Source organism: Crocuta crocuta, unplaced genomic scaffold, assembly GCF_008692635.1.
Source record: "Crocuta crocuta isolate KB4526 unplaced genomic scaffold, BGI_CrCroc_1.0 scaffold559, whole genome shotgun sequence".
In the NCBI taxonomy this organism is placed as follows: Eukaryota; Metazoa; Chordata; class Mammalia; order Carnivora; family Hyaenidae; genus Crocuta; species Crocuta crocuta.
In genome coordinates, this window is record NW_027529454.1 from 82,668 (window position 1) to 100,798 (window position 18,131).

An 18,131-nucleotide genomic window follows, 5' to 3' on the forward strand; every position below is an offset into this window, starting at 1 on the left:
CATTGAAATTTCCCTCCCCTCCCCAGGAAACAAAGCGTTGAAGAACTGTTGGAAAAGCTCACTCTCTTTTACTTTTAGACTGGGCAAAGTTGAGATTCTCCCATAAGCTTGTAAAATACTAGCCATAAAAAAAGCAACTCCTTTTCCATTCTTGCGGTATCTGGGCACCTGCATCAGCCTATGGCTTCTCGAATTATAACATTTAAAATATGCATCACCTGAGGATCTTATTTAACATATCCTGTTTTGGAAGCTCTGGGGTTGGACCTGAGAGTCTTCATTTTTTTTTTTTAATATTTTTATTTATTTCTAGAAGAGAGAGAGCGTGAGCAGGGAGGGTCAGAGAGAGAGGGAGACACAGACTCTGAAATAGGCTCCAGGCTCTGAGCTGGCTGTCAGCAAAGAGCCCGACGCGGGGCTCGAACCCACGAACCGCGAGATCATGACCTAAGCGAAAGTCGGACACTTAACCGACGAAGCCACCCAGGCGCCCCGAGAGTCTTCATTTTTAGCAAGTTCCATGGTGGTGCTGATGCTGCTGGTCTATAAACCAGGCTTTGAATAGAAAGGCTATGGGCTCCATTTGGACTAAATCCCAACTGCATGCCTTTCTGCAAGGGCTCACAGGGCCGTTTAGATGCTCCAGTCAGAGCCTATACATTCTGTCTCTGGATATATAAGACTTTCAGAATGCCCCCCTCCCAAGTGGCTGTCTGAGGCCCTGCTTGGGCCTCTTCTCTAAGTTCCGGGACAGACTGGGCTGCAGAGACAGCAGTTCATGCGGGGTGGTGTGGGTGTGCTTTGGACCTGTGCAAGGCCCCTTGTCAGGAAGAGTGAAGCTGAAAATTGAAAATGGGAAGCTGGACCAGTGGCCTGCCTTTGTTCTCCCCAGGCCACACGTGTTCAAGGTGGGCCTGCCAGGGGACATCAACTGAGGTACCTAAAGAAGGAACCAGTAACTCGAGACTCTCTTTGTGTACTTCACAAAGCAGGTGTTTGTTACTGAAAGAGAAAGGGCTCAGAAAATAAGTCACTGATGCAGTTGAGAGTAACAGAGCCCAGGATAGCAGAAGGGGAGAAAGGCGGGAGACAGGTGAGGGTGGTGAGGGTGTCCCTTGCCAGAGAGAACATCCTGCTGGGAGGTAGGAATAAACCTGCCAGGGCTGAGAAGCTGAGGAACTATGGCCTGGGATCAAAAGCATCTTGTCACATGCCCCCACCCTTTTCCCTGTTCCTCTTTAAAGAGCCAAGATGAAGTCACCNTCTTTCCCCATTTATTTTCTATTATCTTTATACCACTTACTGTTTGAGCCTTAGTGCCTTCATCTGTAAAATGGGCATAATTATCTCCTGTGTTGAGTTGTTCTGAGAGTTTGGTAAAACAATACATTTAAAGTCAAGTGGAATTTTGTTTCTGAAAAGATGGACATAGATACTTTTCCCTCTTTCTCCTGCTAAGTACAACTAAAACTGTCAGATATTATATGTAAAAACAAACATAAGAAAACCGGAAGACTGAAAAGGTAGAAATAAGAAAGTAGACCAGCTAGAAACCTAAAGACCCAAGGAAGAATAGGTGGTGAGTTCCTTGGGTTTTCTTTTGGTCTTATATATCCCAGACTTGCAGGTGAAGAAGCTGGCAATCCAGAAACGCCAATGGGCACAACAGAAAGATCTCCAGGAAAAGCCTATTCAGTTTAGCCAAGGACCAGAAAAGGGAAAGCCTAGAAAAAAACAGAATGCCTCTGCACAATAACAGTCCTCTCCAGCCAAACATCACAGAAAACACTGTGGCTCTGTCCCACCAGCCAATGCTGAATGGGGAGCCTAGACACCCACCCTCATGAGGCTGTAATTACACACCCCAACAGTTCTGCTGAGGTGGTGTCAGAGTAAATCAGGTCAGAAGCTGGGACTTCTAACCCTGCCAGGAGTTTAAAAAAAAAAAAGCTTCACCTACAGTGGAGGTCTGTGAGGACCACGTGGGAGGCTTGTATTCCAGTCTCCCACCCAGCAAGCAGTAACAAAGTGCCCTTTCTTTTCCCTGCTGGGATGGTGTCGCAGAAGACCTAGAGGAGAGTCAGATCTTTCACCATCACCCAGCAGTAAGGGGCAAATGGGGAGCAATAGCAAGCACTCCTACAATTTCCAGCATTATCATCAGAAGCCGAGTGCAGAACTGGAGTTCCCAGTCCTACCCAGCAGTAGTGGAGAGCCTTTCCTATGCCTGCATTACCAGGAGGCCAAGAACTGGGGAGCCTAGATGTATACCCTCACCTGACAGAAAAAGGTCACCCCGATTTCTGCCACCAGGAAAAACCAACTAAAACAGAAGCAAGAAAACAACTAAAACAGAAGCTTTAAATCATATCCAGAGTCTCATAACATAATACTTACAATGTCTAGGTTTCGATAGAAAATTAGTCATCGTACCAAGAGCCAGGAAAGTCTTAACTTGAATGAGGAGAGATGATCAGTAGATGCCAACATTGAGACAAATGAAGTAGTAGAATGTTTTGATGGAGACTTTAATGCAACTGTTATAAAAATACTTCAGTGTCGGGGCACCTGTGTGGCTCAGTGTGGTCAGTGACCAAGTCTTGATTTGGGCTCAAATCATGATCTCATGGTTCATGGCATCAAGTCCCACTGCAGGCTCTGTGCTGACAGCGTGGAGCCTTCTTGGGATTCTCTCTCTCTCCCTCTTTCTCTGCCTCTCCCCCCCCTTTCCTCCTCAAGATAAATAAACAAACATTTATAAATAAAAGTATTTATAAAATATTTCAGTAATTATGAACATGATTGAAACAAAAAAATAGAGTTTTACTCTATTTTTGGAAGAAATAGAATGTCTCTGCAAAGAACTGAAGATATAAAGAAAAAAGAAGCTTTGGAAGTGAAGAATACAATAAAATATAAACAAAAAGCTCACCGGATGGGCTCAGGAGTCAAATTCATGAACTTGAAAGAAATGGTAGAAATCACTCAATCTAAACAACATGGAGAAAAGAGATGGTGGGGGTTGGGGGTATGAACAGAGATTCAAGGTCCTGTGTGGACTGCTACTTAAATTGTAGTACTGGAGAGAATGGGGAAAGGGTGGTACTGAAAAAGTACTTGAAGAAATGGTACTCTTAAACTTCCCAAATTTGGTGAAAGACACAAAAGATTGAAGAAGCCAAGAAAACCCCAAACAGGATAAACCTAGTTCACACAAAAACATAATCTAATTTCTAAAACTAAAAAGTAAATCTTTTGAAAGCAGAAAAGAAATGATACATTACCTATAGGTGAAAAACAATTTGAATGACTGAATTTCTCATCAGAAACCATGAAAGCCAGAAGGAAGTGGCACAACAGTTTTCAAATACAAGAAGAAAAGAACGATCAATTTAGAATCCTATTACCAGTGAAAATATCCTTCAAGACTGAAGGGGAAATCAAGACATTCTCAAATGAAGGAAAACCAAGAAAATTTGCTGCAATAGACCTATCCTGAAAGAATCACTAAAGGAAGCTTTCTCAACAGAAAAGAAATGATAAAAGGAAGAACCTTGGACCATCAGTTCAGGAGAAAGAATAAGGGAAAAGAATACATATGTGAGTAAGTGTGACACTTTTCTTCTTTTGAATTTTCTAAATTATTTTTGCTGGTTGAAGCAAAAACTCTTAACATTATCTGATGTAGTTCTATAATGTATATAAAAGAAATATGTAAGACCATTATAAGGAAAGGGTTAAGGGATATGAAAGGAAATAAGTTTCCTATACTTTACATGAACTGATAAAATGTCCAAACCAGTGATTGTGATAAGTTATGTGTACATATAGTGCAATGCGTAGAGCAACCACTAAAATAGGTACATGGTGAGATATAATTTAAAAAACACTACAGGTAAATAAAAAATAATTCTCAAGATGTTCAAATAACCCATAAGAAAACAGGAAATATCAGAAGAGCAAAAAACAGAATAAACAGAAAATAGAAAATAAAAAAATAAAAGGCTGACTTAAGCCCTAACATATCAATAATTGCATTAATTAAATGTAAACTGCCTAAATATGCCAATGAAAAGAGAGGGATTGGCAGATGTAAATTTAATCTAAAGAATGTAGGTGTGGCTATATTAATAACCAATAAAGTAAACTTAAGAGCAAAGAAAATTATGAGAGATACAGAGACATTATGTAATAAGAGAAGGGTCAAATCCATCAAGGAGACATAACAATCCTCAATGTGTGTTCACCAAGCTCCAGAGCTGTAATACATATGAAGCAGAAACTGAAAGAAGAAATAGACAAACAGACTTATGGTTTGAGACTTTAGTACCTCTCTCTCCACATTTACAGAATTTCTACTCAGAAAATCATTAAGGATACAGAAGAATTCACCCACACTACCAGGCAACAAGATCTAATTGATTGCTATAGAATATACAGCAAGAGCAGAATACATATACTTTACAAGCACCCGTATACATATGTATGTATACACACACACACACACAAAGATAGACCATATTCTAGGCCATAAGACCTAAAAACATTTTGAAAACTTGAAATCAGTGTATTTTCCAACCACAATTTAATCAAACTAGAAATCAATAACCAAAAGATAACAGAAAACTCTCTAAGCACTTAGAAACAAAATCACACATTTCTAAGTAATCCATGGGTCAGAAAGACTCAAGGGAAAATCGAAATATATATTGAACTGAATGAAAATGAAAATATATAAAAATCTGTGGGACACAGCTTAAGGAATGCAGAGGAGAAATTAATAGCACTAAATGTTAACACTAAAAATAAATAGAAAAATCCTTAAATGTAAGATCTTACCTCAAAAACACAGAAAAAGAGAAAAATAAATCTAAAGCAAGGGGAATGAATGAAAGATTAAGAACAGAAATAAATGAAATTGAAAACAGAAAAGCAATAGAGAAAATCAATGAAAGCAAAAGCTTGTTCTTTGAAAAGATCAATAAAATTGACAGACGTCTAGCAAGAGTAACAAAGAAACAGAGAAAGAAGACACAAACGAACAATATCAAGAATGAAACAGAGATATCATTACAAACCCTGCAGATATCAAAGGGACAATAAGAGGATATTGTGAACAGTTCTACACATCTAAATTTGACAACATGAAGAAGGAACAATTCTATAAAAAGCTCAAATTACCTCAAGGCACTCAGTATATCATTTGAATAACCCTGTGACTGCTAAAGACATTGAATTCATAATTTTAAAACTTCCCCAAAAGCTATAACACTGTTAATAATACTGGAATTAAAAATGTTTAATAAATTAACAAATACAAAATTAAGCTCAAAGTCTAGGGAGTTTTCACTGGTGAATTCTACCAAATGTTTAAAATTAACACAAATTCTACACAGTGTTTCCAAGAAGAGGAAGGAATGGAAGAGGAGGAAACACTTGCTGATTCAGTTTAAGAAGCTGGTGTTATCCTGATACCAAACCTAGGCAGAGACTGTGCACAAGAAGAATACTGCGGATTACATCATTTATGAGTGTAGTCATAAAAATCCTTAGCAAAATACTAGAAAAGAGAATTAAGCAAGATATGAAATAGAATCATACCATGACCAAATGCTGTTTACTCCAGGGATGCAGATCTAGTTCAATATTTAAAAAATCAATAATTAAATCCTTATTGACAGACTCTTTACTCCAGGGATGCAAATCTAGTTCAATATTCAAAAATCAATAATTAAATCCTTATTGACAGGCTAAAGAAGAAAAATCCCAATTATCTCAATCTATGCATAAAAAGCATTTGACAGATTCAACACTCATTATAATTTTTCCCTCAGAAAAATAGGAATAGAGATGGACTTACTCAACTTGGAAAAAAAAGAACATTTGCAAAAAAGCCTACAGCTAACATGATACTTAATGGAGAAATGCTGAATACCTTCTCCCTAAGATTGGCAACAAGGCAAGGATGTCTACTCTTAACCACACCTATTCAACATTGTGCTAGATGTAGCCAATGCAATAAGTCAAGAAAAGGAAATAAAAAGTACATAAATCAAAGAGTTACACTGTCCTTATTTGATGGCAGGATTGTCTAGGTAGAAAATCCCAGGGAATTTACCAAAGAAAAAAAAATTCTTAGAACTGGTAAATGAGTTCAACAAGGTTACGGGATACAAAATGGACACTAAAAAAATCCTATTTCTATATAGTAGCAATGGACACAATAAAATTGGAAAATAACATAACACGATTGCTCAAGAAAGAGAAATACTTAGACTTGAATTTAACAAGATGTTACAAGACTTAAATTTTGAAAACTAGAAATTGTTGATGAAATAATTCAAAGAGAACCTACATCAATGGGAGAGATATACCATGTTTATGGATTGGAAAACTCCATATAGAAAAAACATTCTCCCCAGATTCATAGACAGGTTTAATGTAATTCCTGTAAGACTCCAAGCAGTATCTTTTGTATAAATTGACAAGGTTATTCTATAATGTATATAGAACAGCAAAGGAACTGATCTTTTTCTTTCTTTTCTTTTGTTTTACATTCTCTCCTTTCTTTCTTTTCCTTCTTTCTTTCTTTGAAAAAAAAATTGAAAATTGCAAAAGGGAATTTAATGGAGGAAAGGGTGTTGGAGCAATTAGATATCCATAGGTAAAAAAAAAATCCCCTCAGGAGTGGTCCCTTATCTTCTACGAAGATGTACTCACACTGGCTCTTTCTTTCATTCCCTGCCCATGAAGGATGAGGAATCTCAATGATACCTTTCTGAAGGAGAGGGGGAGAGGGAGGGAGGAGAAGAAGAGAAAGGATGAGGTGATTAGCCTTCACTGTCACCCCTGTATGACTTTGTCCCTTGCACAATGCCAGGAAGACAAAGACCGTCCCCTCAGGGGTTCATAGCTCAGCACAGATGCCTTTTCTGAAGCTCTGCCTTTTGATATAGGACTTGGGTAAGCAAGATTTAAGCTGTTCTAGTAGCTCTGCAGAATTGTCCTCAGAGGTCATTTAAACCAGCCATTTGGACTGTGCTTCCTGAAGGGTACTAGAAACCCTTGACGATAACATTAATCAGAGTTCTACCCATCCTTGTGCACAATATTCCATTTAAATGAATGATTCATGTCCATCCCCCACTGATGGGCATTGAGGAGGCCCCTTGTTGGGATGAACACTGGGTGACATATGGAAACCAATTTGACAATAAATTATATTTTAAAAAATACAGTAAATGAATGATTCATGGCTGGAAGGAAGTTTGTTTGAAAGCCATTTGCTAACTGAGTGACATTGGGCAAGTTGTTTCACTCTTGGGCATCTGCTTCCTCATCAGTGAAATGGGAGTATCACTAGTGATCATTGTATGAAATAAAATCATGCATTCACACACTTAGCATACTGCCTGCTATCTGTAAGTGTAAAAAATATGAGCTGCTGCTGTTTCTTACATCTATATTATTAGTAATAGTGCTCTCACCTCCTAGTTTTCCATAGGTCACACAGAGAGTTATTAGTACGTGGAGAAACAGCCAAAGGCTGTGGTCATATTATGGTACTAGCAGTTGGAGAGTGACAAGGACCATCTTCTGATAGGTGTCCTTTTTCCCCAGCTGGGATAAAGCTCTTCAGTGGAGAGAGAGAGGGCTCCAGTGCCGTGGGCTACATCTTCCTATTATGTCCTTGTCCCTCCCTAGCCCTGTGGGGTTCAGTCCTTTGTCCTTTATATTTCTACCTTGGGAGCAAGTTGTGATGGCAAAACTTGCCATTGGAAGACCTCCACTTTCTTAAAAAGCACCATCAGATTATGAATCCATTATTTACTCCGTGTGTATTTTTGTGTCCTAGCCTAGGCAAGTGAAATTCCTCTGAGCCTTGGTTTCCCCATTTTGAAGACAGACTAGTAATATCTCTCCTCTCCACGGTGGCAATGAGAAGCAAAAAGATCAGGAGTTATGAATTCTTTGAAAAACAAAAACTGGTAAATAAATCAGGGGCGGGAACTTAACATTTTTAAAATTGGAAAAGAAATCCATACTTGGAATGGGTATGGAGTAAATTGCATTGTAAGCAAATATGATTACAATGTATTAATAGCTAAACTAAGTTTTAAAGCAAGCAATAGCAAGGTGTAACACATTTTGATTCAAAAATCAGTAAAAAATAAAAGTGTACAGTTACTCGTGTTAAAGTGCACAGTATTAATCATGCATTGAGAATCTTACATCTTCGTGTCAATAGTCACTTGCAGGCAGTCCCAAAAGAAAGCCTAGGATTTCATTTCTTTTACCGGTGGACTGCCCATGTAAAATAATAATGGCTTAGTAATGCAACATATTGTTTGGTCAGTTTTTTAAACTAAAGCTTCAGGAGCCTAGCAGCAAGAAAGAAGAGAGAAACAGGGAGAGTCCTACTTATTATGCCCATGTATTCATTAGCAATAGGGGGAAAACTTTTATAGATGACATCTCAAGAAAGAAAACTCAAATAAGCAATTTTGTCAAAAACCCCATCACTTTCTATACAATGTCTGGTGCTCTGCTAGGTGCTCCATTTCTTACATCATCTCCTTGAACCTCCCCATTAACCGTGTAAGGTGGGTCCCAATTGACTGCCTTTCTCAGATGAGCACCCTGAGACACAAGGAAATGAAGGAATTTGTCTGCACTCCCACGGGGGGAGTGGCAGGACTAGACTCTGAAGCCACATTCTTGCCACTACTTGCGTTTGCTAATCATTAAGGTTGGCATCCCGTCACTCAATACATTCCACAGGTTTCTCAAACAGTCAAAAGGAATTCAAACCTTAGTTGGTGGCTGGTCTCTTTTCAACAGGTACTAAGAAGAGGCACCTGGGTGGTACTTAGTCTGTCAGGTGTCCAACTTCAGCTCAGGTCCTGATCTCACAGTTTGTGAGATCAAGCCCCACATGACAGCTCAGAGCCTGGAGCCTGTTTCAGATTCTGTGTCTCCCTCTCTCTCTGCCCCTCCCCTGCTAGTACACTCTATCTCATTCTCTCAAAAGTAAATAATAAACATTTTTTAAAAACTAAAAAGAGGTATTAAGGAAACAAAATAGTCCTAGAGTAAAACACTTCTAAGTGTGCTTTGGAGTTCATTTTGTTGAAGTTGGATTTAGGCCTTATTTTTTGGGCGGGGGGTGGGGGGGAGACAGTGGGCTTTTTTCCTTTCTTTTCCCTTCCAAGTTCCCCTTCTGATTGCTGCCACTAAATTTCAGTGCTATCTGCTTAAGCTTGGGGTGTACATCTGTTTACCAAAACAGGAAACTGGAAATTGCTTCAAATGTTTTCACTGACCATGGATTCCATCCTGGAAATCCCCACAGAGATTAAAGCCCTGGTCAGTGACCCGAGAGTTTCCCAAACCATGTAGACAAAGCCTCACACAGATCCTGTTCTGAAGGCTGAGAAAACTGAACTTGCAGCCTTGCATAATTGCTTGAATCCTGGGTGCTGTACGGAATGGGTGAATAACCTGCCTTTGATACAATTTTTCTCATATTTATTTTAGCAACTTATGAAGTCGAAATTGAAGAACTCCGAAAGGTATCGTTTGCTCTTTTTATGAACTTTATAATGACAGCAGGTATACAGAATTGATTGTAAATTGGTCTGTTTTACGAACAAGGAGAAAAGCCTTTGCTTTGAGTTTTTCCCCCCCGATTCCTGAGAGTTTTCCAAGACTCCAGCTGTTGAGATTCTGTAGCCTAAGGTCTGTAATAACAAAGACAGAAAATGTGGAAGGAGGAGAGAAGCTGGTCCCAATCCATTCCCGGCCCCTTATCTGTGGCGGCCAGCACCAACTGGCCTTTAATAACTGTCCCTTCAGAGAGAGGAGTGCTGTGGCACAAGCCAGATTTGCATATCTGTGTTTTCATGAGAAACACTTTGAAGGCACATTTCCTGGCTCCTGGTGGACACAGTGCTAGGTGCCACTTTGGAACAGCTTGATTCGGGTTCGGGCAGAGTCACTGCTGGCCTCAATCCCAGCTCCTGACCATGTGATCTTGAACCTCCATTTCTTCACCTGGAAAACAGAGATAATAGAAGTACCCAGGGGCACCTGGGTGGCTCAGTTGGTTAAGCATTCAACTTCGACTCGGGTCATGATCTCACGGTTCATGAGTTCAAGCCCCACGTGGGGCTCTGTGCTGGCAGCTCAGAGCTTGGAGCCTGCTTCAGATTCTCTGTCTCCTTTTGTCTCTGCCCCTCCCCAACTCGCTCTCTGTCTCTCTCAAAGATAAATAATCATTTAAAAAATTTTTTAAAAAGTGCTCGTATTTGGGGTCATTGTAGGACTGAGAGTAAGGTAAATTCAGGTGAACGGTTTAATAGTCAGTGCCTACATCTGTTGGAGTTATGAGCCCGGGTTTTGTCTGCTGTAAAATGTGTACTGTCTGTGAGAGCAGGAAGTATATGCCTTGTGGTTACCATCTCTTCTGTAGTAGATGCTCAGTAAATAAGGGGATTCGTCATCACTGGCAGAACTCAGAGTAGGTAAGTGCCTGGCACACGGTAGGTGCTACCCTCATGTTGTAAGGGGGTCAATTAAAGTTGACTCTCTTCTCACTGGTTTCATTTAGTCGAATCTTATATCTTTCTGCTTGTGTTCTTACACTTAACTGGAAAGGACTGTTCATTGGTGGCTACATTTTACAGTTAGAAAACTATAAATGATTGTTTTTCTTATTCATAAGGGTAGAAACATCCTAACTTTTTAAAAGCGCCCAAAAACAAAACAAAAATGAGCTTCAGTGATCTGGCGGCATCTCCCAGTGATAAACTTTTTTGCACAGGTAAACTCTGTAAAGAACTAGGGTTTATCCCAGTCAAATTTTAGAAAGCTTCAAAGTATTTTTAAGTTTTCAATCTTAACCTGCAGGCATGGATTGTGTTCACTCAGTATTTTTTTTTAAATTTATTTATTTTGAGAGAGCGAAAGAGCAAGCACAAGCAGGGAAGGTCAAGAGAGAATGAGCGACAGAATCCCAAGCAGGCTCCACACCATCACTGCAGAGCCCGATACGGGGCTCAAACTCACGAACCATGAGATCATGATGTGAGCTGAGATCAAGAGTTGGTGCTTAACCAACTGTACCACCCCACTGCGTTCATCTCAGTATTCTTAACTGGGTATGTGAAATCTGATTTCACCTTTTCTTGATAACGTGGAATCCTCCGGAACATAATGGAACTGAGTGGACACAGTTCACACTCTTTTTGATGAAACGCTCTTGGGCCCTTGTGAGGAGTTCAGAGCTAGATCCCTTCACGCCCAGCCACCGCAAGGGTGTTTGCTGTAACTGTTTTCTCCTTTTGGACAGTGAGGATTCCTTTGTCAATACCTTTGTGTCTAGAAGGGAGTCTTGTGTGTGGAAAAGCATGTGCCACGTCCTTGCTGGGTGTCAGGCACTTGTGCAAATATGGGAGCACTTAATCCTCAGTGTTCCCCGCCCAGCTGGTATCTCTGCTTCCATTTCACAGGTGAGAACCTTGGGCTCAGAGAGATTAAACAACCTGTGAGTAATGTAGCAGAGGTCCATCTGACTTGTCATTTTACCTGTGCTGCCATCCAGTTTGTTAGAATTCTATGGAAAATAAAAACTAGCAGTTCCTGAATGAAGGCTGTGGGGCTCACCTCCAAGGAGGGTAAATGAGCTATGAGGCTGGTCTTAGGGGCAGCATTTTTAAGCCTTAGATATCTTCTGTTTTCGTCAGTATTCTTGTGTAGATTCAAAATAATGAATGAATCAGACCTGGTGGCAGCTGAATAAATGAGCTATGTTGTGGTCACTGGGACATAATTTTAACAGAGCCGAGTCTAGATCATATGAGAGCTGACATTGGATCAAGGGGTGCATGACCAGCAAGAGAGAGTTCCCAGCATGGCTTTTACACTCAGGTTACCACTTTTGCCCACAGAAACACTACTCCAGTATCATTAAGTGCATATTTCCTCAAATGGCTTTCCTCAAAAGTCTTTCTTCTACAGATGGCTTCCTAGAAAAGCATGCAGAGGACAATTAGTTCTTCTAAGTCCAGTTACCCATTTCTTCTGCCATAACTTTGGGACTGTTGTGTCTTCCTCTCATAGTTTCTGGAAGTTACTGTTGTCTGTGTCCACCTTTGCTCTGTCCTCAGACCTCACCTCATCTTTTGGTCAAGTGTCTAATGGTCTGTAACCAGACAACAAAGGCATGGTTTGGATTGATTGAGGAAAATGACCATTTTCCTTTTCACTTTCAGCCTTGGAAGAGTGGTGTCCATCAAGAATCTAGGTGAGTTTTATCTTCAAATGTAACAGCATTAATGCAACCACTGACCCTTTGATGACTGAACTAGTTTTCCTTGATGGGCCAGCTGTGCTTCCAGAGACTGGACCAGATGAGCCTCCCTAGGGCCCCACAAGGTGCCTGGTGCAAAGAAGGTGCTCAGGGCTCCTGCCCAGCCTTTCCCTCCTGCCTTGGTCTAGCCCACACCAAACTCATCACCAGACATTTACTGAGACCCCAACGTGTGCCAGCCACTTGCTAACTGCTGGGACTGTAGCAGTGGTGGGACAGTGACCACTACCCTGAGGGGCTCCTGGATTGTGGGAGTCACCAAAAAGGCACAAAATGGTCATGTGACTCTCAAAGACCTTGGTTTCCAAAATACAGTGTGCTGTTCAAGTCTCTATGCCTTTGGTCCCCAACTTAATGATCTGGCAAGTATCGACTGACCATCAAACATCCCCTCCTATAAGAGGTCTTCCTTATTCTCCTCCTTCAGAGAGAAGTAGCCAGTCCCTTCCCTGGAACGTACACAAGTTTTCAGTGACATCACTGTGTGTCGTTTGTTTGCTGACATGCCAGTTCATCCACACCCTCTGCTCCCTACATCCTCCTTGCCTATGAGCTCCTTGTGAGGAGGGCCCATATTTCCTTGTTCTTGGTATTCCTAAAACCTCTTTTACCTATAGGTTCAGAGCACAGTCTTGGCAAGGGCATTACCCACCTCTTACCCATCTCTTCAGAGTCTATGTCTATCACTCTTCCCCTGGAGTTATTTTTAATATATTAGAGGAAACATGGTCAGTGAGCTCTGGAGAAGTATCAAAATTTTCTGGCTGAGGCTAAAAACACAAGCAGTGGATCATAGGGGAAGTCTGTTTCATCTTCCTCCTTGAGTTCTGGCCTACCTGCCTCAGTTCTTACCCCCCGTAATTCCCCTCTAGCGTCTAGCTTGGTGCTGGGCACTTGGTAAGCACATGTCAAATGATTCGTTCAATGTTTATTGAGCTTTTCCTCTGGTCAGATGCCGTTAGATTCTGAGGTACAAAAATGAATAGAATATATTCTCTGCCTTTGGCTCAAGATGAGAGTGGAGGCCAGAATGGTTAGTGGGCAGGGGCTATTTGGAGGCAGATGACCACATAAGTAGGACTTTACGATATAATATAATCACTGCTAAGAGGTTGTAGAAGCACAGAAATGAGGCTCTGGGTGTGCTTTCTTGAAGAGTCGACAGCTCGGTTTATTCTTGGAAGACCTGTAGGAGCTGGCCGGGTGAAAATGTCAGAAAGTATGTTCCAGTCAGAAGGAAAAGTATGAGCAAAGACAGTGCTCAACAGTGAGGCCGGTCCAGGAATCCACAAACAAGGATCATGCCCGAGCGTAAGGTGCAGCATGAGCACAGAAGAGGCAAAGCCCGGGGAGTGTACAGAGTAGGATTCAAGAGGGCCTGCCCTTCCTATTTTACCATTTAGACCAGCCCCATGCAATAGAACTATAAGGCAAACCACAGATGTCATTTAAGAATTTTCTAGAAGCCATATGTTAAAAAGTAAAAAGAAACAGGTGAAATGAATATATTTCATTTATCCCAGTATACTATAATATCATTTCAACGTGTAATCAATGTAATAACTCTTGCTGAAGTATTTTATAGTCTTTTATTCATGCCAAGGTATATTTTATACTTATAGTTTATTTTGGACCAGATACATTTCAAATGCCCAAGAGCCACACATGGACAGTGGTCACTGTTGTATGGCACAGATTCGGACTTTATGCTGTATATAGATGAGGGGGAATTATAACAGTTTCAAGGCAGGGATAATGTACCCTATTCCCTCATAGTATTCCTAGAAGTGACAATATTGAATTTAATTCAATAATCATGAGTGGAGAGCCAATTGTGTAGAAGGTACCAGAAAAGAACCTGAGGGACAGGAAGATAGATTACAAAGGACATAAATATCAACAAGGCAGGCAATGCTGTAGGAGAAATATCAGCAGTATGCAATAAGAAGATGAGAATCGGGTACTTCTAACATAGCAAATACTTCTATGAAGAAAAGTACACCAACAATTATTGAGGGTCCATTATGTACTCTGAAGAGTGCCAGGCTTTCAACATTTTTATCACATTTCATTCTCATGGTAACCATGGAGATTGGCATTGTGACCTTTCATTTATAAATGATACAATTTGATTTTTTACAGAGGTTAATCTTAGACTTTTAGTATAAGTGGGGATTAGCACCCAACCCTCATTCACAGCTCCCGGCAAGCCCAGAACTAGCATATGGCCTTAATGGTGGGCATGAGTGCTTAGTTATTAGATGAATGAATGAAACCCCTTACAACTCTTTCCATTGTCATTCAGAACAGTGCTCTCTCTGGTGCTTTTCCTCCCTTAATGCCCCCCTTCTGATTTTCTGATTTTTGAGGGCTCCTCTCCTTCCACCTTCTATATAAATGTGGCCATAAATCTAGTTCACTATTCCAGAAACAGAAGCTCTCTTCTGTGTTGGCGTTCTCCAGCATTCTGTCCTTGGTCCTTAGGTTTTTCATGATGCTGTCCATGCATCCTCTCTTACGCTCCCTCCGTGCACCTGCTGTCTGTGTACTTGTGCACAGCAGTCATTCATTTCCTTAGGGAATACTAGCTGAGTAGCACTCTGTGCCAGGACTGTGCTGTTGCTGCTATGGGTTACACAGTGTTCACGCTGGGGCACAGAAATAACAGAACTCTGCCTCCTTATAACTTGATTGCTAGTTTGCAAGGCAGAGTGAAGGAGCTGGCGGCAGATTCATAGACAGTGCATCATACTATGAGATGGAAGGACAAATTATTGGGGCAGCAGATAAGAAGGTAGGACTGGGAGAATCAGGAAAGGATTCTCAGAGGGAAGCAGATTCAGACAAATTAAGAAGGCTGTTATGTTTTCCAGCAATAGATGAGGAAGGCATGTCTGACAAGGGAAATGATAATTAAACAGGGAGAGTTGCAGGGCACCTGGGTGGCTCAGTCAGCTGATCTTCAGTTCAGGTCATGATCTCACAGTCATGAGATCAAGCCCTCTGTCAGGCTCTGTGTTGACTTCACAGAGCCTGCCTGGGATCCTCTCTCTGCCCCTCCCCCCAAAATAAATAAGTAAACTCATTGTTTTCATGTTTTATTTATTTCTGAGAGAGAGAGAGAGATAGAGGTGGGGGGGCAGGGGTAAGAGAAAGAGGGAGATAGAGTCTGAAGCAGGCTCCAGGCTCTGAGCTGGCTGTCAGCACAGAGCCCAATGCGGGGCTCAAACCCACGAACCGTGTGATCATGACCTGAGCCAAAGTCAGACACTTAACCGACTGAGCCACCCAGGCGCCCCAAAAAGTAAACTTAGAAAGAAAAAAGGCAGAATTGCTTGAACTAGGATGGTATGTTTGGGAAATGTGAGAATCTAGGACAAAAGTGGGGGAAAGGAGCAGAGGGAGACCGGGTTGGAAAGAAAGATTGTGGCAAGATCATAGTGGGCTTCTGTTTTATCCTATAGGCAATAGGGAGTTCCTAGGGAGATTTCAAGCAGGGATTTGTTCTGGCATTGATTGGCGCAGATAGAAATTCAATGAGATGATCTAATGGGTGACCTGATCCTCATCTTAGAAGAAGTTGGGGAGAGAAGAGGGATTATTCATGTCTGTTTACATTCATTTTTTCTATTCGTTTCATTAAGGTTTGGGTGGTACACTATGATCTAAACCTCTGAACCTCACTTTTTCCCTCGTATCTCTTCACATCTAAGCCCTACACATGAGGACAAAGAAAGGAAAGATGAAGGAAAGGAGCTGTGTGAATTGGAACCTCAAAAACGAGAAAGGGGTCTACATTCAAGCCATCTTTTCAAGGTACGAGTCTGCTAGGGTTCCGGGCCAAACAGAGCAGTTCAGGAATGTTCTAGGAGCAGTTCGTGGAGGGACCTTTCAGAGGCTGTGATAGCAGCTGTCCAGAGTCACAAGATGCAGGGGGTGTTGGGTGTTTTATCAAAGAAATGAACGTGACAGTAACACAGAGCTCTAGCCTTGGATTTTCCACTCAGTAGCCATGAAGCAGACCTTAGGAGGTGGGCTGGGACTAGTGTGAATTCAGCAAGGTGCTCTGGGGCAAACATAAAGAGATGGCCATTCGGGTGCTGTGCCCTGCAAAAGAACAAGCCTGGAGGAAGGGCCTCGTTAGGGCATGTGTTCACAGGCCCTGCTTAGAACAACTTCTTCTTCTCAGCTCGGCCATCTCATCTGTAAAAGAAAAAGAAATAACCTGTACCCAGTTATTTCCAGTCCCATCTTGATTCTGTCTCGTTAGTGAAGATAAAAAGAAGTAATGTACGTGAAAGTGCTTTGTAAACCCTAAGCTGCCATAAAAATGAAATGTATTGTTAATTATTACCTACTAGCAAATACCACACACTTGTGTCTCTTTGTATCCAATTGACACTGTCCCCTTGGAAACAGCTGGAGTGGTCAGAGGCTTCACCAATCGATACCACCAGGGCTGCTAATACTGCTCAGAACATTCTAGGAGCCTATTGGAGATGAGCCTATCTTACGACCTCAGATTGTTTCCATTCCATCTGCAGGACTTGGGTGAATCCAACAGGCTGTCGGGGTTGTGGGCCTGAAGCAGTGTGTTGGCCCAGAGGCCAGGCTGGCCAGGTTGTGTGTTTGTTTATAGGGTGTCACAAAACACCATAATTCAGGGAAGAAATAAGTCACTAATTATGAAAGACTGGGACCAAGTTAGATATTGCATGTTGAGGCCAGAGGGAGGGCAAGGCCGTAAGTGGGGGATGAGGCTGCGATCAGGAAGGGGTTAATCAGGAGCATGCAAAAGGCAGTAGGGGAGGACGGTTAGTCATAGTGACCATGAAAGAGCAAAACCAGGTATGGGGGGGGGCGGGGGGGGCGGGGTCAGGCTACCACTAAAGGGACACATTCCTGCTTTCAGAGAGTAGAATTGAGTTGGAGAATAAAAAGTACTTGGATTGTGTTAGATAAATGTGGTGGGTGGTGTAGCTGGGCAGTGCTGATTGGGGTCAGATGTAAATGCTAAGTCAGTAGAAACAGAATCCATTGTGACGCCATGTAGCCTAGAAGCACTCCCCAGGACAGCCCGCAGGAAGCCCCGCCCCACTGTTTAGGGGCCAGTGAAGGAAGGCAGTTTGGCAGGTGTGTGAAACTGACCTTCTTCCTTGTCATTTTTCCCCATTAAAAACTGTTCTCTGCTGGGTAACTTAAAAAGCTGCCCCTCCTTGTATTCTCTGAGTTTGTCCAGGTCCTACCAAGACCTCGAGAGATCCCATACTTAATGTCTCTTAAGTACTTCAGCTGTGTCCCAATTACTCAGAGATAGTGTCCTGGTCAACCCTCCCATCCACGTGCAGCTGCAAGGACCGTAATCTCCTCTCCTAAATGGCCAGAAATGCTGTAATTCTCCTTGGTCCTTCCAGGGCCTCTTCCTGGTAATCCATCCAGACCCTTCTGAAACGCACATCTGCTCAGGTTGCAGCCTGAGGCTCCGTGAAGCCCACGGTCGGCCTTTCCTGCAAGACCCTGCATCACTCAGCCTCATTCTGTCACATCTTCCACGTCTCAGCTTTTTTCCCCTCTTCTGGCCACCTGTGGCTTTGCTCATGCTGATTTGTGTACCAGGTATCTCTTTATCCCCTCAGTCGATCTCTTACTTACATTTTAAAATCCCCTTTAATAAGACGTGGTTTAGAAGTCTTCCCCCACCCTGTCTCCCAGCCTAGAGAATGGACCTCCCCTTCTCTACTTCCGTCTCCGTGAATAATAC

At 41.9% G+C, this 18,131-nt stretch overlaps 1 protein-coding gene across 1 annotated transcript in view; it reads left to right on the plus strand.

Moving 5' to 3' along the window:
• Nucleotides 1-18,131, plus strand: part of FYB2 (FYN binding protein 2) — a 121,070-nt gene that overhangs the window by 67,878 nt on the left and 35,061 nt on the right. Inside the window, 3 exon segments of the mRNA XM_077760769.1 lie at nucleotides 9,538-9,572; nucleotides 12,273-12,304; nucleotides 16,084-16,186. Of these exon segments, the coding sequence (XP_077616895.1) occupies nucleotides 9,538-9,572; nucleotides 12,273-12,304; nucleotides 16,084-16,186 (170 nt within the window).